The 27,653-nt window shown below is 38.8% G+C and overlaps 1 protein-coding gene across 1 annotated transcript in view; it reads right to left on the reverse strand.

Moving 5' to 3' along the window:
* Positions 1–27,653, reverse strand: part of ANTXR2 (ANTXR cell adhesion molecule 2) — a 145,352-nt gene that overhangs the window by 69,818 nt on the left and 47,881 nt on the right. The window contains exons 9-12 of the mRNA XM_072114472.1: positions 19,123–19,183; positions 16,830–16,925; positions 11,968–12,037; positions 5,067–5,145 (exon numbers count right to left, since the gene is read on the reverse strand). Coding sequence (XP_071970573.1) covers positions 5,067–5,145; positions 11,968–12,037; positions 16,830–16,925; positions 19,123–19,183 — 306 coding nt within the window. The remainder of the gene's footprint in view (positions 1–5,066; positions 5,146–11,967; positions 12,038–16,829; positions 16,926–19,122; positions 19,184–27,653) is intronic.

The following is a 27,653-nucleotide window of genomic DNA, read 5'->3' on the forward strand; positions in this document are numbered from 1 at the left end:
ATTGTATCCTACAGAAACATTAATAGTATTAATGTTTTATATCAGGTTTCTTACCCTCTTGTGTCATGGATATCCAGTACACGATTGCGATTCATAATTTGTAGAGACGAGAAACGCAGGAGAATGGATAAAAACATGTGCGGCTATGCACATATACAGTATTTTTCTTCACCTTTGCCACTGTATACAGTTCACTACAAGCTGAGCAGTTGTTGGCTTGGAGAAGAAATACTGGAGGAGGGGGAGTGGAGGCAGAAGGGCAGGACTAGAAACCTCCTGTCCTCTACTTCTTCCATGTGCTTAGCAGCTACTGGAATGCGTTCTTGTCTGTGGCCTTCTGTCCCCCCTCCCCACTGTAATGAGACGGTGATTGCAGGAGATGGAGCTGAGAAGACTGCTCGACTGTGAGTGTATAAACAGTATGTATATAGTGTGTGTGTATGTGCTGTATGTGAGTATACTTGATGTGTATATACTGTATGTGTTTGTATATACAGTGGGTACAGAAAGTATTCAGACCCCTTAAAATTTTTTTGCTCATTAATGTACACTTTGCACCCCACCTTGATAGAAAAAAAAACAGAAATGTAGATATTCATTGCCTCTCTCACCAAGGCTCTTCTCCCATGATTTCTTAGTTTGGCTGGACGGTCAGGTCGAGGAATAGTTGTGGTACTCCCAAACTTCTTTTATTTACAGATTATGGAGCCCACTGTGCTCTTAGGAACCTTGATTGCTGCAGACATTTTTTGGTAACCTTGACCAGATCTTTGCCTTGTCACAAGTTTGCCTCTGAGCTCCTTGGGGAGTTCCTTCGACCTTATGAATCTCATATGCTCTAAAATGCACTGTGAGCTTTGAGGTCTTTTATAGTCAGGTGTGTGCTTTTCCTAATCAAGTCCAATCAGTTTAAATAAACACAGCTGGACTCCAATGAAGGAGTAGAACCATCTCAAAGAGGATCAGAAGGAAATTGAGCATGTGAGTTTAATATGAGTGTCACAATAAAGGGTCCAAATACTTATGACCATATGAGATTTGAGTTTTTGTTTAATAAATTAGCAAGAAAATCTATGTTTATGTTTTATGTCAAGATAGGCTGCATAGTGTACATTAAAGAGCAAAAAATACTTATTTGATGTTACAAATTGGCTGCAATGCAACAAAGAGTGAAAAATGTAAAGGGGTGTGAAAACTTTCCGTACCCACTGTATGCTGTCTACACGTTGTATGCAAGGACTGGCTGCAGGGACATGTATTGTATCTAGGGACTGGCTGCACCCTAATTTTTTTCTGGGGACCAGGTTGGCTAAGCTCCTTATTAGGGTCTCTGGGGGAAAAATGGTCACCCCGCAAATACCTCATATGGAACCCAAATCCATATAATTTGGCATTTCCAGCAGCCCATGGTCCAAATTGCCCCATTTCATGCAGCTGCTCCTCTTTCTGCAGCCTCTTCCTGATAGTGCTCCTTTTTCTGCTGTCTGTCTTTATAAGAAAGGGGCAACATAAAAGGGGACACTACAAATGTTTTATAGCCTATAATGTCCCCATGTCTTTGGCCTTTTCACTATGATGAAGAAAATATCCATGCAGTACATACTCAAGAATAAGCCAAGGCACCTAATTTTACCACAAAAAAATTGGGAAAAATTACTGACTCAAGAATAAGCCTAGGGTGAGAAATGCAGCTGATACTCTTTAAAGGGCTATTCACACGAAGACAAGATTCTTAAATATACTCAGGATAACAAAATAGCACAATCTCTAATTCACTGTTATTAACAAAAATACAGCATTTCACAGATAAAATTCCAACCTGTCTCTATCAGTGCTGGTGTATACAATTTTGATTGCCCCAGGATCCAAGTTTAAATCAGAAATTTAGGGTCAGGAAGGACATATTCTTCTTCTGTCTGACGCTGCACTGAGCTCATCTCTGCCTTCAGCCCCTCCACACGTATTCCAATACAAGCCCACACACACACAGACTTCCTGCCTGCAAGCAGCGTGAGGAGAGTAAATCTACAAGCTACAGGCAGATAAAGTCTTTTTCCAGGGGAGGGGGAGAGAGGCACAGCAGAGCTGACAGCTTTTGTTATGGCTACTATAGCAGAGCTGAGAATGTCATGTGCTATATGCATCTCATGGATCTCATCATCTCTCATCTCTGATCCGTCTCATCTCTCTCTTTTTCTATGTGTCAGATACTAGTGAATGTTCAGAAGCTAAATGGAAGTGTATATAATCCTGTACCATAGCGCTAGAGGGATCATAATGTGTCTGCTTAGAGAGTTGCCGCCCACACTCTGGAATTTTACACTGACCAGTCTAGTGAGCGATAGGAGCTAAGGCAGCAATAGAACTGAGTAACGTTAAGGGTTAGAAATTATCTTTGTGTAAACATCACTAGGGCATTGAAATGTAAGAATTTTCTTTCATGGACAAACCCCTTTAATAAAAAGTCCAGCAGCAGCCTCCCCTGATCAGTGAAGTGTCCAGCAGCAGAGCTCCCCTCATTTGTTAAATGTCCACAGAAGAGCATCCCTTTAATGAAATGTCCACAGCAGAGCCCCTTTTAATGAAATGTCCACAGAATAGCCCGCCCTTAAAGATATGTCTACAGCAGGCCCACATCTTAAGCCCAGTTTAAGGCTAGGTTTAGTAAGTAAACTGTCAGTAAAACACTGACAGATATAATACAAAAACACTGCAATGTATTGTGTAAGGGATCAAGGATCAAGGTGTAAGTCCTCTAGTGGGACAGTAAAAAAAACTGTTAAGTAAATATTTTAAAAAAATAAATAAATAGAAATAAAAACACACCACAAAAATCATCCATTCCCTATATAAAATTATATTTTGAGTTGAAAAAATAAAATAATAAAACCCAAGCTACAAAATTGCTATGGGCAAGTCCAGAGCAACCTTGGCCCTGCAGATATTTTATTATTATTATTATTATTGTGAGGGATACAAAAATAAAAAAAAACGAATTAAAAACTGCAATTTTAGTTCTTTCTCCCTCCCAAAAAAATGTAATAGAAAGCAATCAAAAAGTCAGATGTCCCCTATTATAGTACCAATCTAACCATTACCCTTTCCTGCAATAAACAAACCCTAATAACCCTATTTTGATAAAGGAATAAAAACACTAGAGCTCTCAGAATATGGCAAAACATAGGCAAATGTGGTTTCCATAAAAAGTTGTTTAATTTCCTAGTTTTATTTCCTAGTAAAATATAAGAAAATCTCTACATGTTTGGCGTCTTCTTAATCATAATAACCTACAGAATAATTTTATCATGTTTATTCTACTGTTCGTTTCATTAAAAAAGTTTTAAAACAACTGCTTGTCAGAGATTTTTTATCTGGGGCTCAACCCCCCCCCTCCCCCCATTGCAAGGTGACTTTCTAATTAACTCTTTCATGGCTGCCTGATACCGGGACGAGAGAAGAAACCCAAGACACATCAGTCTCTTAGTTTATGTAGAATCTCCCCTCAGTTTATTAGTCCCTAGTTGCATATATCAAACAGAACATCATCATCAAAGGGGCGTGAACAGAAGATAGAATACTGCAATGCTATTGGCCATAATTAATTTACCAGGACATTATCAGAAAAAGTTAACTATTTCTTCTCAGAGGACTTGTTTATACTAAATTAGTTTATACTAATTTTATACTAATTGTTCGAGCATGTGGTAGAACAAAAATATAGGACAAGAGTGAAGGACAGACTTGCTTCTCATTAAGTGTCAAGGGGAATTAGCTGGCAGGCAAGCAAGCAGGTTACATAAAAATGAAGTTTGAATCATGACATTAGTTGGACAGTGCTTGACCCCGGGCTAAGACTTAAAATGGCCGCTTGATCTTCAAAATGGCCTCAGTTTGGTTCTCGTGGTCCAAAACGGCCGCTGTAGAGGAATATATCATTAACACAGCTGTTTTATTCTGTTCCGCTGCAGGAAAGAGTTTTAATCATTATGCCATTTTTACTATAAAAATTAACCCATTGGAAAATACAAAGCTTACCACAAAAAAGTGGTAACAAAGTTATGACCCACATTTACTAAGGACTGTGTGCCAGTTTTCTGTCAGACTTTGCCTGTTCTTTTCAGAGCAAACTGCTTGCGCAGGTATTTACGAAGTGTCTGAGACACGTTTTTGCCATACGCAACACTTTGTGGCGCACCCAGCATTACACACAGGCAAACACACTTTTAGTGCAGTTTGCACTACTCTAAGTAAATGTGCCCCTATGTCTTTTGGAATTTGAACAGGGAAAATGGAAAAAAAGATGTATCCTGAAGGCCATTTTAGGCCATGTCCTTAAGGTGTTAAAGATGACCAATATTCCAGATAAAAGATTTGATTTGGGCCATGCTAAAATGGCTGTTTAACTATAATAAAAGCAAATAAATTAATGAATTTATTTAAGGCAATAAATTAAACATTTTTTTGCACAAAGACACCTTATTTCAACTTGAGTTTTTTATGTTTAGTTTTTTAATAACTTATAATTTGTAGGAACCATCATGTTTAGTCACTGCAGCAACGCCTACAGTCAATGCACACTAATAGGCTATAGTTCTAGTGTAAATACTTGAAGCTGCATGTTTTTAAGTAGGCTCATTTGGTGGCCTACTGCATTCAATATAGCAGTGGAACATGCAGATGATCAATGCTTTGGCCCCGTGAAGTAACTGCTTTATACTTATTGGGAGGGAAGCTATTAAGACTGGCATTCTTGCAGAGTGGCACCGATCTACTGTACTAAGATGCTCATAGTAGATACGGAAACCTTCTGCGCCACGTCAGGCCTGTTCAGACCATTTCTGAATTGGCAGAGATTGTAGACCATAGTGCATACGTTGGGCCAGGGCAGGAAAGCAGAAAAACTGTCAGGGATGGAGCATATTATATGCTTTCCCTGCCAAATAACTAGCAGAGAAGGCATAGTAACCTTCCAACCCCTTCATTGAGTACAGTCAGTACATTATCCATGTCTGCACTGCAGTCAATTCATCTACCATATGCATTTAATGCAACTTTTTTTTACTTACACAACTAGAAGCAGTGATGGTCAGAGGGTTAGTGAGGGCAGTTTTTCCATTGTTCACGCTCACCCAAACATCCATAGTCCTAATAAAATACATTCACATTAAAATCGAAATTAGAATTGGCAAAAAAGTAAGTTATTTTTATTAAAAATAGCTTTCTAAAATCTTTCTTAAAATTTCTATTTCTAAACAAGTTTAAATTAGATTCTCATTTTTTTTTCCATAAGTGAAACAATGAACCATTCTTATTGCATAATGAGCATTTGAATAGGAAATATACAGTATATAAAAAAAAGTTTATATATACCATATAAACACTTTATATCAACAACTGGTTCATAAGAATGCCCTGACATATAGATTAGACATGGTATCCCCATAATTATAGTTAGGGATCATACAATGCACTCTTTCACATTTTCAGTTTTGTGTCTTTTACTCATAAATTATAAAAAACATTTTAGTTTCTGTAAAATTAGTCAGAAATTTCATAGCCAGCCTTCCTCTGAAACAGTATTTATGATACCGTATACAGAAAATGCTGCATATTTAGTATCTAAATTTGTGGAAGGATAATGCAAAGCAGAATGAGTACAGTTTTAACAAATCTCATCAATCCACGGCGAAAACATGTTTTTGGATGGCAGATTTTCTCAATGGAATTAGTGGCAACATGGACAACAGTTTTTCTTACCATCCCACTTACATTGTTATAAGGATTGACAGCACCACATTAAAATACTTTCTATTCAACCTAAATACCCACCTTCCACGAACCTCTTGAATACATGGTACATAATTTTAGAAGAAATTAGTTACTATATTAGAATCAACTTCAGCTTATCAGATTGGAGAATGGTCTAGTAATGGGAGTAATAAAATACAACAAAAGAAAGACCAAAACTTATGCTGTTGTCCTGAACAGGGCATATAGCTTAAAGGTCTCAAATATACCACAGACAACTTTATGCCCCCCTTTATATCTAGTAGACAATGGTACTACAGTTAAGTCGTTATGGCCTTTTGTCACGTGCCTGATTGTGAATTTCCCATCGAGTGAATAATGGTTGACATTTCAATCCACAGTAACCTATTTGCAAAGTATTCATTTGCTGGTTGCTTTATGAGTGTACAATAAAGAGTGTCATTTTACGATCCATTAAAAAAAGATGAAAAAATATTAAATAAAATTGTGAAAGACATTTGCTGAAAGTAATAAATAATTTACCTCTAATTTTCACACACTGAAAATTAAACTGGCGACTGTTCAAAAAGTTATTAAAATTATAATGACTGGAGATATTTTGAAATCAAGTACCGACGTTAACAGATAAAACAGATAAATTACTACACCTTTTTTTTTTCCTTAAAACAAAAAAACGCCAAACTGGATTCTTGAGTAGTAGACTGTTTATAAAAAAGTTTTAGAGTTCTGGAGGAATCTATTGAATAATAAAGGGCTACCAGTAGCTTTTGGTAGGTTGGTACTGTCAGTGGGAAATTTGGTGGGGCCCCTTGGAATCTTAGTCCAACATTAGTCCAACATTAGTTTGGGATCATTATTCTTATGTATGACCTAGCTCCGGCTAAGCGTCAGTTAATGGATAGATGACCTTGTATTTCAAACCAGTGTCAAACTGGGGTGTCTAGAGTCCAATGGTGAATTTATTCTGGGGGCTCACCTACTGCTGCATGGAAATATTACATGTACAATTGAAGCTGTGATCACACAATGGGGCACATTTACATACCCGGCCGCTGGAGTTCACCGAAAGTGCATTGTCCGTCTATAATGCCCTGTGCAGCGATTCACTAAGATTGTGCGCCCGATATCATGAATGTGTCGCTTCCCCGCTCAGGTCTGACAGAGTTCACCATCTTTTTAGTGATGCATGTGCTTGGGCTTGCAACACAATTTAAAAGTTAAATCCCGTGCTGAGTCCACATCAGTCGGAACGTCCGGCACCACGCCCCCTAAATAGGGTTGCATGTAAGCCAGCACAGCTGCGCCACAAAAGATCGCGCAGCGCAGACACATCTTAAATACCTGTGAAAGCCGTTTAATCCCTGAAAAAAGGTGAACAGTCCGACAAAAGTGAGTAGCGCAACCCTTAGTAAATGAGCCCCAATGTGTTTGCATTGCATTTTGAAACACATCAGGCAAAACGCAACCCAAAAAGCACAGATGTGTTGCGTTTTTACCAATATGTTTACAAATATGTTTGCAATGCATTTTAAAATATGTTCACATGATGCATCTGAAGTTATTTCACCCTAAGGGGGATATTTATCAGGACCTCTGCGCACCGCCAGTGGCGCAGAGGCCCTGAAATAATCGCAAATGCTAGATTATTGCTAGCTTTTGCGATTATTTTTCACAATCCGCCACCTTCACGCCAGTGGGGCGTGAAGGGGCGTGAAGGGGGGGCACGGCCGGACTGGAGTGGGCCGGCGTGGGGCGTTACTGTCCCCGCGCCTGCGCACTCGCTGCTGCCGGCGACTTTTCATACGTGAAAAGTCGCCGGCTGCGTTATTTTCTACGCCAGGCCCTGCCTGGCGTAGGAAAAACGCTGCGCAACTGGCAGCCCGATATATCAAGAGGCAGAAGCCTCTTCATGTATCGGGCTGCGAATTTGCAGCGGCGGGGCTATCATATAATAAATATCCCCCTAAATGTATATGTGTTAACAGCTGAATGTTTGGTTCATGTGTTTTGTGATGTGAATAAACACTATTTAGCAAACTCAGGCATTTAGCTCTAAACATATGTATGCAGAGGGAGGAGATGTCCTTAAAATGTATTTCAAAATGCAATTCAATCTCGTGAATATAGCCCCATGCATCCTTATGGTGCGTTCACCTGTGGCATATACATTGCAAATGCAAAGGCTGTTATGAGGAGATTTGCATAATTGCATTATGTTTACATCACACTTACAGAAATGCAATGTTTAAGCAATGAATTAACATTAACATTTAGTTTATGTAAACACAATGGGGCAGATTTATCAAGTGTCTAAAAGTCAGAATATTTCTAGGTGCCCGTGGCAACCACTAACAGCTCCCCTTTAAAATATTTATGAGCACTGGTAAAATGAAAGCCGACCTGTGATTGGTTGCCATGGGCAACTAGAAATATTCTGACTATCAGACACTTGATAAATCAGCCCCAATGTCCCACATTTACTAAAAACAGTGCACACTTTGTGCAATTTGCCTGTGTGGTGTGGAGAGGGCGCCAGATTCATGATTTCTGTTGCATGATTTTCATGAATCTGGCACCCTCTGCACTGCTCCGACAGAGTGTACCACTTTTCCTCTACAGCTAGCCTTATGTTTCTGCCCCTCTAATAATGTTGCCAGTTCATCTCTCCAAGGTAATGTGGCCTCCCTCATCACCCCTAATATTGTGGTCCCCTCACAACCCCCTCATCTTGTGGGCACCCTTATCTTCCCCTCATATTTTGACCCCCTCTCCTCTTCTCCCGATATTGTGGCCCTCTCTTCACTTAATATTGAAGCCTCCCTCAGGCCCTTACTACAACCTGCCTCCTCCAGCTCAAGAAAATCTCTTGTATCTGACCCTTCCTCAATCCAGAGTCTACATAACTATTAGTCCATGCCCTCATCTTCTCCCGCTTGGACTACTGCAACATTATTCACTGTGGTCTCCCAGCTAACTCTCTAACAGCCCACCAATCTATCCTTAACTCTGTGTAGCACTGCATTATCTGTGTGCGCTAAATAAATAAAGGAATTATTATTTTTTATTAATTATTAACTCTGCTGCCTGGCTAATCCTTCTGTCTCCTGGTTTCTCCTCTGCCTTTCCTCTCTTACAGTCTCTCCACTGGTTACCCATTACACAAAATACTAATCATGACTTAAAAACAGCCTACAACCTCCATATATCGCTGAACTAATCAGCCAATACCGTCCCACATGTAATCTCCGTTCCTCACAGGACCTTTAGCTTCACTCGATTAGCATTCGTTCTTCTCACAAACGTATCCAGGACTTCACCCATGCATATAACTGCACTGTTCTACTTCCTCACCTTATGTCTCTCTCTCTCTCTCCCACATAGATTGTGAGTCCTCAGGGGCAGGGTCCTCCATCCACTTTTCTCTCTAAGTATTGTATGGTTTTCCCTTGCAGTGAGATTGTGGGGTTCTCTACTACTAGGTAGACTGTCAACTGTGCTTAATGTTTTCTGAATAATCTTTCTCTATATCTAAAATTATATACATCAAATTGCTTTGGAAGTGCTTGTGCTTAACCCCTAAATGTATGCCATACTGCCATTCAGGATGTATAAAGAGGGCTCACAGGCAGATCCCTCTTCATACATGGTGAGTGTCGGCTGCATTATGCAGCAAACACCCATCACTCACACCCATGATCAGCACTGGCAACGATTGCAAGTGTTAACCATTTACCTTCCACCGACAGCATGTGGGTGCCGCCATCATGGATGAAAACGGTGTACCCTGTGACATTACCGGGGATCACAATCTGCTGGTAGCATGGAGTCTATTTGAGACTCCAGGACCCATCATTTGGCAGGATCTATAATAGTGTACTGGAGGCACACTGTTATAGATCCATAGAAGATTTTTCATATATTGCAATACTGTAGTATGGTAGTTTATGGTAGGAATAACCAGGCCACCAAGGGTTAAAGTATCCTAGCAGCCTGAAGTCTGTATGAGACTCCAGAACCTGTCATTGGGCAGGATTTATGCTCAATACAGGTCCGTTCCTGTATGTCTTTCTGGCACATTACTCAGTAATTTCCAAAAGGGCAAAGGGCAATCGGCTATATCAGTTAGCGCTTACATCTTGCTTCTAGTCTACCTGTCCACGCTGCCAACCTATAAGGGACTTATTTTATTAACCTACCTTTACCAATTACATTAGTATAAGCTTGTCAGCACTAATTGCTACAGCAGCACCAACACCATTTAGGGCATAATAAATATCTATTGATGTAGGTAACGGACTTGGGATAAGATAGAAATCATAGCTCGAGCAATATGTCAATTTGTGTCTCTGTCTTTCACTCATTGGGCCTATGCATTCACTTGAGTGAGTGAAGAGTTTTAAACTTATTAAAAGAACCTGACTTCATGTGTACACATGATTTATTTTTTAGAGTCTATTACTGGACAAGTGAAATACCATAAGAAAGGTTTGAATTGTCAATTTGTCTATTTTATTGCTACTTAGTATATATGAATTATTGCTAATTATTATAACACAATGCTACAAAGATACTGGTAGTGCAATGGTACTAAATACTGTGTATTGAAAGAATTTAATACTCACCCATAATAACCACGATTCATAAAAATGGAAGCTATTAGTGAAAATATGTGAATGTTTTCTATCATATACTTTATTAAATGCCCGAAATTTGCAATTAACCATAAATGGCAGACTTTGGAGAACATTTATCCAGCTAAGGCAGTCTGTAAGGCATCTCCTCTAGTGTGCCGTTAATTATTTAAACGCAGAGAGCAGGGTAAATGATCACCACATCTGTCACCCACACAGAGAGAACCCTTATTCGTTGCGGGACCAGATGTGTTTATTTTCAGCATGCACTAACTACTAGCTACTTAATGTGTTTCAATCCTTAGCCAAAAGTTAATTAAGCAAACATACTAAACATTAGTTATCTTATATGACAGTCATTCCTAGTTTTTATGTTGGACTCTTTAATCAGATCTTGAATGGAATTCAGAAGACAAAACTGTTAAAACCTCAATCCAGCTACGCTAATTTCAACTAAAGAATCGCGGTACTAGCCATCATATGCTACTATATGTTTAACATTCATTAGGATTTAACCCAATGGTATGTTTTCATTTAATTTAATTGTTAGGGTAATTTTTTACTAACTACTTATTAATTATCTTTAACATTAGTACAACTATGGAACAACCTGCTTCTCTCAAGTTTAAGATCTCTTGTAGTTCTACATCTTTTGAGTCCATGCATAGAAAAACAAAAAATGAAAGGAACAGGGTTGGGAGAAGAAGTTTAGTGATATGTGTTAAGGTGTTTAAAGGAACTTAAAATTAAATTGGTTGTCCGAGACCGTAAACAAAAACATTGGTGGCCGGGAGGGGGCTGCTTAAAAAAATAAACATTAATTACCTCTGCGGTCCCTCTTGGCATCCAACACTGAGTCTCTCCGGTCCGTACCCCTGCAAACAAACTGGGGCAGGGAAGCTGCATTGCATTCAGCTTTCAGGAGGCCAAGATGGCTGACCATGCCTACCCATCTTTATTCCCAGCTCCCATGCCCAGCTGAACGCATCAAAGCAAATAAACAGGGGCATGGCCCGGAGAGACGGTAGCGCAGGACGCAGCGAGGGACCTTGGAGTTAAGTAATTGTTTATTTATTTAAGCACCCCCCTCCTAGCCACCAATGTTTTTGTTTACAGTGTCAGACAGCCCCTTTAATGTGAAGTCACATCTAACACACACAACTATAGCAGATGGCAAATGGCCTGGAAGGTATAATACAACTTATCACCTGTTTGAATACATGCCAGATAAATGTTTGAAAGGGGGGGTAGTCAAATTGCATGTTAATGGCCTTACCTTCACACAACTATGCAGTAGAGTTATGATATAATCCATGGTGCCATTAAAAGAAATATACCATCAAAATCAAGCACCGTAAACCAGGGACACTTGCTCATAGATTCAGGCACTGTGACTGTGTTAATCTTCTTACATTTGTTATCCATGGCCTCCTTCCTTCTAAAATCAACTTAATCAAATTATGCTAATGAGCCTGGAAGGCTATGGAGGGCAGTGTTACTTGAGAGCCTCTGTGCTGTAGCCCCATCTTTATGATGGAATATAGATTAAAAAAAGAATACTACTTACTGTCCATCTTCATGAAGTTCAGTCACTGGGCAGAGCATATATTGCGAATGCACTTCAAGGGGCTTTTCATCTTAAAAATATAAAGTCAGTGAATTAATTAAAACAATAACAATAAATTACTGATAGAAAGTGCAAAGGTACAGATTGGTGCATTAAACTACTACCAATGAACAGGTTTAACTCATCTTGTTATAATTTTGCTACTATAGGCTGTATTTTTTAACTGATAATGGTGGAGAACCAGGTGTTATGCCTTCTAAATCATACCAAAGGGATGTGTAAAAAAATAGACGCAGACATAAAACAGAAGACAAAGAGAAAAACAAACACAGAACTGTTGTCAACGAACATGTAATGGACATGTGTGAATAAGTTGTTACTATGCTGCAGACATTGGGGGGATTCATGAAGGTGTTGGTGAATAGACCAGTGCAGAGTTAGACTCCACAGTTGTATTCTGAACCAGATAAATCATGACGGGTAACTTACCTGTAGTAGTTTATGACTCTGGATAAACTATTAGTAACATAGTTCATACAGTTGAAAAAAGACACATGTCCATCAAGTTCAAACAAGAAACGGAAGGGACTGGATGAGGAAGGGGTTTAGGGGAACAATTCTATATAAGATAACCATTAATGTTATTTAGATGTACATAGGCATCTAGACCCTTATAGAAGCTCTCTGCTGTCCCTGCTGTGACCAGCACGTGAGGCAGGCTATTCCACAGATTGACAGTTCTCAGAATAAAGAAGCCTTGTCGCCACTGGTGATTGAACCCTGTTTTCTCAGTGCCCTCTTGTCTTTTGATTTAATTTAACCTTGAACAACTTTCCACCATATTTCCACCCATATAGATCCCCCTGTTATGTGCCCCATACAGATCCCCCTGTTATGTGCCCATATAGATCCCCCTGTCATGTGCCCATATAGATCCCCCTGTTATGTGCCCCATACAGATCCCCCTGTCATGTGCCCCATACAGATCCCCTTGTTATGTGCCCCATACAGATCCCCCTGTCATGTGCCCCATACAGATCCCATTGTTATGTGCCCATATAGATCCCCCTGTCATGTGGATATAGATCTTTCTATGTTCTCCCTCTCACCTCACTCCTGCAGCTCCGTGCACTGCTTCCCCCTGCAGGTCATGTGATTGTGACATCATCACAGGTCCTGCAGGGAAAGCAGTGAAGACTAGGATCGTTAAGAGAGAGAGAAGGATGCCCGGGCACCGGGACCTGATGTACTGCTGACCCAGGGTGATCCGGGGCACCGGCCAAAAGATCCGGGGCACGAGCCCCGGATCTTTTGACTTAGCGACGCCCCTGTTTGTGTGGCTCTTTGTTGTACCCTCTCCAGCTTTAGGGCATCCTTTTTATGGACTAGTGCCCAGAACTGTACGGCATATTCCAGGTAAGGCCGAACCAATGCCTTGTACAGTGTTAATATTACATCCCTATCCCGAGAGTCTATACCACATCTAAAACATGACAATATCTTGCTGGCTTTAGGGGCAGCTGATTGACATTGCACACTGTTATTTGGTGTAGTTTGTGACTGAAGTTTCTGATAAATGGACTGAATTTTCAGGTGCATAGACTAAGCCAGATGCATTATCTAAAACCCCAAATAAATGTGACACAAGCCATTCTAGGTGCAAATTACGTATTCTGGCATGCACAGATTAATAAATCTCCCTCATTCTGTTTGATTTATTATTTCCAAGATTCCAGAGCTGATTGCTAGATTGCTATTAAGATGTTGTTTATAATTCATAGTAAATAAGGTTAGAAAAAGACATCAGTCCATCAAGTCCAACCTATACGTTATATTGTGTTGATCCAGAAGAAGGCAAAAACAGTGCAAGGCTGATGCTAATTGGCCCAAAGCAGGGAAAGATTCCTTCCCAACCCCTAATTCATAACGAAATGAGTGTTTCTTCTTTATTTGTTTTGGTAACATGCAAATCATGATACTGTTAACATGAAACAGTCACTAAATAATAAGTTTTGTTATGAATTTTTGGCAAACTGTTAATTTTCAGTGTTCAGCCATATCTCAATGGCATCTCGCCTAATCATGATTCATAGCCTAAAGGCAAAGTTCCACATTGCAGAGAATTCATGCAGCTTAAAACCGCACCCAAATTTAGTTTCAAACATACTGCTAATAGTCAGATGAGTGTGAAGATAAACATTAGTTTTTATTTGGAAAAACCCCTGGCTCATAACAAATGAAAATGGCCACATGGCTTTGCAGAAACTTACCTAAAGGCTACCTGTACACAAATGTTGGGAAACACAAGACGTTAGTGGTAAACTACAGCTGACATCCCAATGTAACACCAACAGTCAGAGCAAGCTCCAATTGGGGATGTTAACCCTTTAAATGGCGCGGTCAATGTGACTGCTGCATTTAAACAAGTGCACAGATATTCTCTGTCCGATTGCATCCCCCAAAGTGTATTCATTCGGATACGATCATCACTATGGCTGATCTAAGACCACAGGGCTGTCCGTAGTAAATGCATGTGGCAGAACCTTAAAGAGAGTAGCTCACATTTATGAACTCCTTCACACTCTGTGCCATACATGTACAGTAGTATTGTAGTATTGCATTATATGGTAGGAACGATCAGACCATCTATATATATATATATATTTTTTTTTTTTTTTATAAAAAGTGGTCAAAAGGTTGTATAGTCCTCAAAATTATAGCAATGAAACCATCAGCTCATTTTGCCAAAGAATTACACCTTATACAGCTCTGTACACCAAAGTATGAAAAAGTTATTAGCGTCAGAAGAAGGCGCAACAATTTTCATTCATGCACATTTGTTTAATTTTTGTAAATGTATTAAAACACAATAAAACCTAGATCTCACCAAACCAAAGAATAAAGTAGATGTATAATTTGGAACACTCCGTGAAAGTCGTAAAGACTGAGCCCACAAGAAAGTGACACAATGAGTTGCACCACATTTGGAATTTTTTTTCCAGCTTCCCAGTACATGGCATGGAATAATAAATAACATCACTGAGAAGTCAAATTTGTTATGCAAAAAATAAGCCCTCACGTAGCTCTCTACACTGAAAAATGAAAAAGCTATGGATTTTTCATGGTGGAGAGCGAAAAATGAATGAAAAAACCCTGCGTCCTTTAGAGGTTAAAATCCCTACACCAGTTTTTTGTCTCACTGTGCACATTCTATTCAGTGCAAACTGCTTGCACATGTATTTATAAAGTGCAACACATTTGCTGCACTATACCCAACCTGATACAAAATTCTGTACTAAAAGGAGCGTTCTGGTGCACAGTCGGACTATGCACCACATTTATCATGCAGTGTCTGACAGAATAATGTCACACTCTGGGGGATATTTATCACACCGGCGCTTGTGCCCCACCGCTGTTTTTAGCAGAACGATACATCAAGAGGCTTCAGCCTTTTGATGTATTGGGCAGGGTGCTGCGCAGCGTTTATTCTACACCAGGCCCTGCAGCCGGCTGCTGCACATGTGAAAAGTCACTGGCAGCAGCAACTGTGCAGGCCCAATCCCGGCCAACTGCTCGCCCCCCTTAACACCCCACTGGGGTGAAGGTGGCAGAGAGGGCGAAATAATCGCAAGTGGCTTTGCACTGTTTTTAATAAATGTGAGCCAGTGAGCCAGCCTATGCATCAGTACAGGCTAACAGCTCTGATGTATTGCAGGGTATTATAATGAACAAACAACTAAACGATTGCATATTTAAGTGTCAACTTATCAGACAAAATTTACCAGTTATGTGAAGTATAAAATGAAAATCTCAAAATCACTTTGGTAAGTTAAAGTGTTCAAGCTGTAAACTGTCTGTGTCCTAGTTGATCCGGTCAGTTTTCAAGATTTGCAAACTGTTGCATCAATTTTATCTTGTGTCAGAATTTTGTTGTATCTTAGTAATAAATGTGTCGCAAACGAGGAACATAAACCACCACACCCCTCTAGATGTACAGTTTTAAATGAGTCGGACAAAATGCAACCACAGAACAATTGTGGTGCAAGCTCCAAAGACACTTTTTTGACATTCATAACAAAAACTGATTTTTACTTAAAGGAAACCTACAACTTGAAGTGGCAGGTATAAGAGGAAACTACCGAGCACCAGCTCAGGGTGAGCTGGAGCCGGAGCTTAGTTTTGTTAGTGTTTTAAACTGCAGTATCGCGGTTTAAAACACTTTTCAAACTTTATGGCCGAAGCTGCTTCAGCGCAGGGAGGTACGCGCTCGGCACACCATATGCGCGACCGTGCGCACGGCTCTCCTTCACTTCCTATGTAGCCGTGTGCACGGTCTCGCGCATGGTGCGCCGAGCGCGTACCTCCCTGCGCCGGCTATAAAGTTTAAAAAGTGTTTTTAACCACGATACTGCGGTTTAAAACACTAACAAAAATAAGCTCCGGCACCAGCTCACCCTGAGCTGATGCTCAGTAGTTCCCTCTTATACCTGCCACTTCAAGTGGTAGGTTTCCTTTAAACCTAGTGATGCTCTATAGAGTTTCTTAGAAATCATTTTTTTTATGGACTTATGGATTTTTTTTTTGGATGCCTTCCAAGTCCTCTCCATTTTTTCCACAACTCATTGATTTTAATTGGACAACAGGTTAGTGAAAACAAGTCCATTGATTAATTAGAAATAATTGCATTTAGTGCAGCTTTGTTACCTCAGATCAAAATGTAGATATATAAGTAAAAATGAGAATAAATAAAATTTTCTGAAGATGTTTAATATGATGATAATAATAATAATGAATCATTTGTCATAATAAAAATTGCATGCTATGGTTAAGCCTTAGAATTTAAATATATACATCATACTTACGAGTAATTGTTTTATTGATGAAGTAGGTGCAGACAACACTTTCTGCATTTTTTCCAAAAAAAAATCCATTCCCTCGTAAGACAACTTGAAATTTCTCTGAAAAAATATGACTGTGTAAATAAATATCAATATAACGCTATTGCCACTACTACAAGACTAAACATTGAAGGTCTTCTGAACTATGCCAGCCTTTTTTTACATTTTCAAATGCATTTAAAATATAGAAAGAAGGATCATTTCAAATCTTCTCTTCAAAAAATTGCTGCATTTTTTCACATGCTATTAAAGGAAATCTACCATCAAAATCAAGCATTATAAACCAGAGATACGTACTCATAGATCCAGGCACCGTGACTGTGGTATTCTTCTTATATTTGTTATCCTCGGCCTCCTTTCTTCTAATATCAATTTTTAAAATGATGTTAATGAGTCTGAGAGGTTTTGGTGAGTGTTTCCAGAGCCCCTCAGTGATGTGTTATCACTGGTTGTTGCAATAAGCAGAACATGCCTCACCCTTCTCCCTGCTCTCTCCATCCTTCCTCAGCCTGTGTACTCTATCAGCAACAGGAAGTGCAGGGGGCAGACCTGCTCTGCTTATTCTTACAACCAATGAAAAGACATCACTCTTCTCTGATTTATCATGATGGATTTTTATGGTCGATTTTCTTTAATGAATCTGGTGCACCTATTTTTTCTTGGTAAACTTGGCTTAATGCTGTTGCCACAGAATTGTGTTACATATCAGTATTTAATGTGTTGCAAACTGGGAACACCAACAACCACGCTGTGAACGGTATTAAAAATTGTCGGACAAAATGCAACCATGACACAATTGTGTTGCACAAACATAATAAATACATGTAAAAGCACCAAAGCCACTTTTTTGTATACTATTCAGGACAAAAGTCTGGGACAGACACAATAACATTTCTGCCCCATTGTCTCTTGTCAAAATGACTTTCATACTTGCTTTTGACCTAATTGGCAGATATCACCATCAGATTTGATACATTTGATAACAACATTCAATAAAGCTCTATAGATGGGTTATAAAGTAAAAGATGACTAAATGACAATGGGATTAGGTAAAAGAGTGGTTCTACAATTGCATTATGCTACTCAGTTTTCTGTGGATATCTGTGAGATATGTTAGAGACATGTGCATGACTTAAATCAAACGTACAATAAAAAAATGTTGTGTAACATCTGTGGGGTTTAGGCTTAAAATTATTGCAGAATATGTGCTGATTATTGTATTTTGTACTGTTTGTTTAGTTACTTTAACATTTTGTCCTAAACTGGTATGAACTCTTATTCCATTCATTGACACCAGTCTGACTCCTGTTGACTTTATTCAGTACTGTAAATGGTTAAGTCTTTAGTGAAGCCTGCTAGCGTTTTCTGTACTTTTCAATTTTGCCGTCTTTGATCTATTGCTTGTCTTTTGACTATCCCTTTGCCCTGGAATTCTGTAATGTATTGGTTGTGACTCGTGATATCGTTCACATTTATTCTTTGGCCCAGGAAGGGAATGTCCACCAATTCCACCCTACTCCTTAGGGTAGGATAGGCAATTAGTTATGGACATCTGGGGGGATCAAGCTTTAGGGCTCACTGTCTGTTTCTGTCCTACCTTTCCATCTATGTTCGCCCCTTTAAAGCAGCATTACACATTGCTTTTATTTCAAAGCTTAACCTAAAAACTGGTGATGGTCTGGTCCTTTGGTCCTCTGAAAGACCTGAAACGAGTGTTTATTACTCATTCTTGAGCTAACTTTGCACTTGCCACCTTTGCAGCTGTTTTCCTTTTTAATGCACTTTTGATCATTTTTATGCCATACATTGCACAGTGTCTCTTTTTATGAATGTGTAAAAGAGAAATGCTCCTTTTTTTCTCAAGCCTAGTATTCTGATTACATTGTTGTCAACTGCTGAACTATCAATAAACTAAAATAAACCTAAAGAATATTAAATCTAGTAACAGTAGGGTACAGGAAAATGAAAGAATGGCAGTGTGATATTAAAAAATAAATAAACATGTAGCATTTTTGCTTGGAATACATTTAACATAGTTATCATCAAACACTTTTATTTATTTTTTCAGATGAACTTCCTTTCCATAAAATATTTTTACATGAATATTTATCTAGCTGTAAGATAGAATAGCCAGAGAAGGAAGTTATACTTTATGTGGCTATAGCAAACACTGTGCTCCTAGCAAAAAGAATAAAGCTAAAGCAAACTAGTGTACTCTGCAGCCAGGAAACTCTAATACGAACATCAATTTTCTTACCGCCGACACAGACGGATGATGGATCCACATACAAGATTTCTGTGCATGACTTCTTTAAAATCTGCACAAAATAAAATATCTTTGTGTCAAGAGAAATATGTTTTTTTTTTTATTGTAACATGACTATGACATGAAAGATTTTTACATGGAACAAGCTTTTGTTATAAATTTTGTTTCTTACAAGTTATGATCAATTCACACCCTGTTTGCCAATGGAAAAAAAAACAAACAAGAATATTCTATGGATATCTTTAGCATTTGTCTTCCACTTCCGATCATTGTAGGTTTGCAAGTATACAGGTAAGGCCTTATGATCATGACCATAATATTGTGCATAATAATTGACCAGAATATTGGGGATGTTTTACACATGCAGCAGTGTGCATGAGGCCTAAAGGTGTACATCTCTCTATTCCTGTCATACTGAAAAGTGTAAGAAACTACAGTTAAAGGGGTTGTCCGAGTTTTGAAAAAAAACTATAGGTGGCCGGTAGCGGGCTGCTTAAAACAATAAAGATGTACTTACCTTCCGGTGCCCTCCGGTATCCAGCACTGCTGTCGCTCCGGTCCGGGCGCCATGTAAACAAACATGGCCGCCGGAGCAGTGCTGGACTCAGCTTCCGGCCGGACCCGACAACCTTCCGGCGCCCATACACAATGCTGTGTATAGGGACGGATAGGCGTGCCCGGCCACGGCTGGCCGGAAGCTAAATGCAGCGACAGCAGCGCTGGATACCGGAGGGCACCGGAAGGTAAGTACATCTTTATTGTTTTAAGCAGCCCGCTCCCGGCCACCTATAGTTTTTTTTCAAAACTCGGACAACCCCTTTAAATCATGGAAAAAAGAAGGAATTTAGTCAGTGTCCTTCTAGCATTAGTTTAGTTTCATAGAAGACTCTGAGTTGCCATCATAGAAGCTATTTTTTATGTCAAAAGCTACCTCCTCAAACACCCTAGGAAACTACACAATGGGGCACATTTACTAAAAGCAGTGCACTAAATGCAGTTTGCCTTTGTAGTGTGTGAGGTGTGTCAGTTTTTCTGGTGCCCACCTTTCATGAATTTGGTGCCCCCTGCACAGCTCCGAAAGAGTGCACCACACATTTTTGGTGCACCTTTAACATAGGGCATGCGACACAATTCTGGCACACAGTCCGACTGAGCACTGGAACGCCCCTAATTTGTGTCGCATGAGGGTCATGTGCGACGTAAGTATGATCCAGACACTTCTTAAATGCCTGTGCCGGCGGTTTACACTGGAAAGAATGTGCAAATTCCGACAGAAAACTGGCGCACAGCTCTTAGTAAATTTGTCCCAATGTGTGTAATTTAGTCAATGAATATATATGAATATTATTTATTATTATTATCATAATTTTCATGATCTCTATTCATAGTAATTCAATGGAAACCTTCAATGTTTGCCTCTAGATCTACCCAGGATATGCAGAAATCTTGAAAAACTTGAAGAACCAATCAAAAAAAAGGTATGAAAAAGAAATGTATAACTATTTGATATGAAATTCATTAACACCATTTACTGAAAGCATAAACAACTTAAATAGAAATTATTATAGCAAATAATTTAAAAACCAGGACTTCATTTCATTCCTTTTTTCCTTTTATATATTCTGTCAGTTACCATATGAAAGGATTAAACATAATATTACATGAGATCCATGACAACAATAATTATTCTGCTTCTGAAAATCTGCTAGTTTTGTTTCGGTCTGAGCAATCTAACAGCAACCTCAAAGCTGCATAGCCCTATGTAAATACTGCAACAATTTCCAACTGGATATGAAACGATATAAAATATATGCATCCTGACAATAAAAGAGATAAACGGTTTGCAGATGAAGCAACCAACTAAACAACTTCCTGTATGTGCTAAGTGCTACTAAAACTCGACTTTAAAAAAATGTTCCCATAAAAATGAAACATGTTTATGTTTTATTTTGCCTCTTTATCGGGGTCTATGAGAATGGTGATGCATTGCTACTTGTTCTAAACTCACTGCTACCACAGGGAATAAACACAAACCGGCTAAAGAATGAAAAATGTACTCCCAGACTAGAGCTATATGTCAGCTGTGCCAGAAAAGCATTGATTACGTGCCATTATTATAGATGCTTATTACACATTCATCTGGAAAAGAGTACAGTAATATCTAGTGAATAATGTAATAATTGAGCTGAGCATTAAATAACACTAACTGTCCTGTTATGGAAGATTGCCACTAAAACTTGCCATCAATGTTCCTCGTGATCACTGAGAGCTAAGGAAAGGCTTTTATTCTATCACACATGTATAATGCCAGCACTTCTATGATGCTGAGGAGATATTAATGTACATGCAATACAACCTGTGAAATCATAATAAGGTTTCTGTATTTCTTTTAGGATTGGTGGTAAATGAAGCGAGTAATCTGTTGTATGTACAATTTATGGCATAACGGTTGGAGTTTTACTTTATTATATCTATGATCCTAAATCTAGAGGAAACGTATCATCAGAAAATGACATATTTTTTTAACCAAGTTTTTCTTTTTTTTAGAAAACATCACTCCATCCACCACTGATGTTACACCTCATTTACGCCATTTATCTGCAGAAGACAAATGAAGAAAAACTCCAGCTTCCAAATGGGGTCATAATAATACTTATCTTCTAGCTTTATTCCTCTTTTAAAAAGTTTACATGCATTGTGAGGAAGGATTGGGATCAACAAGTGCAGAAGACTGAAACTAGCCTACTCGTTTTGATAAAAGCATCTTAATCATGCCTAGGTATACTATGTCAGCAGCTAGTCTTAAATTACCCGCCACTTAGGTCATGTGAGATATGGACATATTGCAGGATATTAGGTACACACGTGTAGTGTTACAGTTAATATGATGTTTTATTTGGTGGTAAAGCATTTAGCTTTTTTTGTTGGACAAGCGTATTGGCAACATCTGCATATGTCATGGCCACATCTGTAAAAACCAACTGTACTGATCCATGTATTGTTCCGATTGTCACCACTTCTGAATAGGCCAGCGAACAACTGTGTCCTTAAAGTAGGGGCTATTTTAGAAACATAATTATTGCCATTGTGTAAAATATAAGATAATGTAGATTATTATGAAGATTATTATCAGAACTATATCTTAATTCTTCTTATGTGAGGTGATTTTTATAAGATACATCCGACAGGGGTGCATCAGACCCCCTGTTCTTGTGATCTGTGGGTTATTTTATTGGTAAGAACAAATAATGTGCTAGATCTTAGTACCGCCAAATGTACATACATGTAAAATAGATCATCATAAAGGAGATACCGGCAGTTAAAGACATAGCTCCACATGTGAGTAGTATTTAAACCAACACTATCTGCAGCTATGGTCAAAACTACCGGTTGACTCCCTTTTTATATTTGAAGGTGCAGTGTTGAAAATAGTCATTAAATAGATTGCTAATATTCTTTTAGCAAGTGAAGGAAAAAACATGTTTACTATACTAAAGCCTAATGCTAAACTTTTAGGAAAGGTATAATCAGAATAGGACTTCTACATGGGGCTTCATCGTCTACCTTCATTCTGAAAGAATCCACTTTTTGTCACAGTTCGATCTCCTTTAAAGATTGAATGCTTATTTTTAAAATGATAAAAAGCTACTTTCTTTTTCAAGTTTTTCAAGCAATCTATATACCCAACTGTTTCATCCATCCAACCCCTGTATGGTAACTAACAGAATAAAATATAAGTATTGAGTATGAAACTTTACTGACAAGCAAGTAGTGTTGAGCCAACAGCAAGTATCTCTCAGTGGTGAGGATCTTAAAAAGGAAACAGAACAGGCCACAACAGAATTTAATGTAAGCCTCGGGCAGGAAATACATCTAAGGTTTCTGGAAAATGCATCTCACGGCCATCAAATGTAACATAATTGACAGGTAATATAGACAGAGAAAGATACTAGCATCCAGCTCTGAAATACATGTTGTTTCTCAAAGTAAACATGTTATGTATTCTAAGAACACAACTCTTCCAATCAATTTTTGCCGCAGGGGCTCAACACAGGAAGCTCATAATAGTCTCTATGACTATTACTAAAATTAAATGAACCTTTTCTTTGTTCTATGATACTTGATTTTCTAATAACACGATAATAATGCTCATAAATCAGATTGATGCTGATACAAACAATGTTAACTTCTCATGCAGAAAAAAACTCTTCTAAGCTTACACCATTTTGGAATCTTACAGTTACTTTATTTATTGGGTGCTATAAATATTTTATGATACTTATACATACTTATACATATACAGCCAAAGAATGATGTCTGGTACCAGTTTAATAGTGAAATCTGACATACTAAAAGGAGACCACTAACCACTTAAGGACATCCTACTTACAGACAACATCTACATACAGAAGGACCTCTCTGCCCAATGTGACCTCTGGATACTCTCAGGGTGCTATGATCAGCTGTATGGTGTCCATAATTAATATTGATAATCCTTGTTCCCATGATAGCACAAAATGTTGAAAATCCAATTGTCACAAACGCAAAAAACATTTTGTATGGAGTTAAAATGATAAAATATACAAGTACTGCCTTAAATGCAAATTAGGTAAAAACCTAAAAAACCTATCTTGTATGTAACTCAGGGACTGCCTGTATATAATTTATATAAGCAATTAATACTTAACAGGAAGCTCCACTTGCCTAGGCCAAGTGTATCTACATTTCTTCCCTAAAAACATACAGCAAAGTATACTTCCAATTGCATTTCCAGCAATGACATTACTGATCTAGTCTATGGACATTTTTAAACTTCTTGTTACTTTCTTGATCTTAATAACTTGAATCACTACTTGAATGAGATTGTACAACAGAAAACATCAAAGGCTTGTTGCTAGGATATGTCATCAAAATGCAAAAAGAGAAATTTCCTGTACATATCTATCAGGTAAAGTAAACCAACAGCTGCCGAGAAGGAGTTGACCACAAAAAGTTTCTAGTACTCTATAAATGGAAGAAGGGAGGTGGGCTGGAACTTTCCCTTAGGACCACAAATAAATAGGGTCACTTTAAAAGCTTGAAAATATAGTTTTTATGCATTTACACATATTTCTTAACTCATTACTGTCTGATTGCTGGTGGCCCTACTATTCTGGACTACACAGATCCCTAGAACAAGATATTCTAAATCCATAATTTATCCTTAGCCTGCCATGCTATTCAAATTCTATAATAATAATTATTATTTATAGAGCACCATTAATTTTATGGTTCTGTACAATCCATAAGGGGTTCACATACATAACATGAAGACATAAGACAAGAACAAATGCAATTACAAATACAAAACTACAGTGATTAGGAGACAAGCGGGAGGAGGACCCAGCCCTTGAGCGCTCACAATTTATTTGGGGGGAGATGGAGACACAAGGTGAGGGAAAAAAGCAGTGCAGTTATTGTGTGTTGTAGGTGATCCTGTATAAGTGGGTTTTTAGAACTATAAGAGCTGTATACATGAGCACAGTGATGTCTTCGGGGTCCCAATGGGGTTCCTTGGCAATAACACATTTATCACTTTTACTGTGGTTGTGTGATAAAGGTTACTTTTTGTATATTATAGATTTAAAGGAAACCTATCATGAGGAATCCACAGTCATGGCCAAAAGTTTTGAGAATGATACAAATGTTAATTTTTACAAATGAACTTTTTCCCCCAAAACACATTTCAACTTCATTTCAGGCCTTAAAATGAGCAGCTAACATTGTTTCAGTGATTGCTCCATTAACACAGGTGTTGGTGTTGATGAGGACAGGGCTGGAGATCAATCTGTCATGATTAAGGAAGAATCCCACCACTGGACACTTTATAAGGAGGCTGGTGCTTGGCATCATTGTTTCTCTTCTGTTAACCATGGTTATCTCTAAAGAAACACGTGCAGTCATTATTGCACTGAACAAAACTGGCCTGACAGGGAAGAGTATCGCCGCTACAAAGATTGCACCTCAATCAACAATCTATCACATCATCAAGGAATTTAAGGAGAGAGGTTCCATTGTTGCCAAAAAGGCTCCAGGGCGCCCAAGAAGGACCAGCAAGCGCCAGGAACGTCTCTTAAAAGTGTTTCAGCTTCGGGATCGGGCTACCAGCAGTGCAGCGCTTGCTCAGGAATGGCAGCAGGAAGGTGTGAGTGCATCTGCACGCACTGTGAGGTGGAGACTCTTGGATCAAGGCCTGGTGTCAAGGAGGGCAGCAAAGAAGCCACTTCTCTCCAGAAAAAACATCAGGGACAGACTGATATTCTGCAAAAGATACAGGGAGTGGACTACTGAGGACTGGGGTAAAGTCATTTTCTCTGATCCCCTTTCCTATTGTTTGGAACATCTGGAAAACAGCTTGTTCGGAGAAGACAAGGTGAGCAACATCCCCAGTCTTGTCTCATGCCAACTGTAAAGCATCCTGCAACCATTCATGTGTGGGGTTGCTTCTCAGCAAAGGGAATCGGCTCTCTCACAGTCTTGCCTAAAAACACATGAATAAAGAATGGTACCAGAATGTCCTCCAAGAGCAACTTCTCCCAACCATCCTAGAGCAGGCAACAATGCCTTTTCCAGCATGATGGAATACCTTACCATGAAGCAAAGGTGATAACTTAATGGCTCAGGGAACAAAACATAGAGATTTTGGGTCCATGGCCTGGAAACTAGATCTTATTCCCATTGAGAACTTGTGGTCTATCATCAAGAGACGGGTGGGCAAACAAAAACCCAGATCTTCCTAAAAATGTAAAAACCTTTATGGAAGCATAGTTGGTTACAAATCATGTTATTGGATGAAAATAATATGCTTAACAATTAGTTTTCCCAGACTAGGGATAAAAGAGAAAAAGGGTCTAGTCTACTACAACTCTAAAAAGGAAAAATGGAAACAGTAGAAAATTAAACAATCTGTCATATAAAGATTACATAATTTCAAAGTTTATACTGGTGTACAACTGCATCCCACTCCACACCAAGTGGGGGGGGGGGAGCTCCAGTTCCTGATGCAGATTATATTGCAATTCTAGTATACGTGGGATAGGGCTAACATATAATGCTGGCGCACGATGCAACTACGTTTAAGTCTTTCTTGCCAAACTGTGCAATATCTTTTAGTTTGCCTGGTTTAAGCAAAGAAAAATAGCACCATAATGTTGGTGAATTTGTATCATTTTTATTGAATTCATTTGTTTGATGAAGTCGCAACCCCTTTTGGAGGACACATCCCATTTGTCTTTCTGGTTAAGAAACTGTCTTCCTAAATGTGGCATTTTAGACTGTGTCAAAATTACGACAGAGTACTGTGGTAAACTATTTGATAAACTATCCCAATCTGATTCATTCAACAAATGGCAAACATTAGATGAAGACATTATTGTACTGTGGCTGTTGATATTTAAAGTCAAAAGAGTAGTATTCTTTTTCTTTTCTTTTTCCCTGCTTTGGGCCAATTGGCATCAGCCTTATAGGGCAGTGGTGGCGAACCTATGGCACGGGTGCCAGAGGTGGCACTCAGAGCCCTTTCTGTGGGTACCCAGGCCATCACCCCAGTGCACCAGACAGGATTCAAAGAATATTCCTGCAGTTCCAAGCAACTTAAAAGATGCTGCTTTTGGTCCTATATTAAAGTGATACTTACTTCGCTACTTGGGACTGTAGGAAGAGGGAGAATGAGTAGACAGGGCCGAATTATCTTTGGAGGACCTTCTGCTGGCCCAACGATTCTCTGTGTGCAGAGGGACACTGGAAAGAAGCTAAAATGATGCAAATTTTCCATCTTGTCCTCAAGAGGCCAATATGATAGAAAGTTGTTGAAGAACAGGGATTAATAAGTTAATGCTTTAATTTTTGGTTGGCACCTCGCAATAAATAAGGGTGGTTTTTGGTTGCAGTTTGGGCACTCGGCCACCAAAAGGTTCGCCATCACTGTTATAGGGTGCTTGTCTTTTTCTGTATCAACACAATATAATGTATAGTTTGGAGTTGACGGATTAATTTCTTTTTCTAACCTTTTTTATTATGATACCCAAGGAAACTTTGGGCCATATAGGCAACGAACTCTAAAAGTAAAAGGGCACACTGACATTTTACAAGAAAAAGAAAACAATAAAAGATTGCCTTTACTATTGCTTAATAGATGGCACATGTGACCCAAGTTTTGTTTTTATCCATCTAAATAACTACAAGATAGGGAAACCAGTGAGAAGGCAGTGGTAATGCTTGCACACAGATAATAGCCCAGGGATCACCAGTAACAGATGAAAAACATAACGTTATATACTGTTCCCATACAGTGGTCCCCTGCTACTTGGGCTTATTCAAGATAAGCAAAAGTTATCCCACTGTAGACTAGATAATAGTTAAATAGGCATTCCGGAAATATGAACGTCTTATACAAAAACCTATAATGCTATAAATAAATGAGTATAACAAACCTCACTGTCAATAGTCACAAAATGGAGCTTAAATAGTTTGATTTTATGAGT

This window comes from Engystomops pustulosus, chromosome 1 (assembly GCF_040894005.1).
Source record: "Engystomops pustulosus chromosome 1, aEngPut4.maternal, whole genome shotgun sequence".
In the NCBI taxonomy this organism is placed as follows: domain Eukaryota; kingdom Metazoa; phylum Chordata; class Amphibia; order Anura; family Leptodactylidae; genus Engystomops; species Engystomops pustulosus.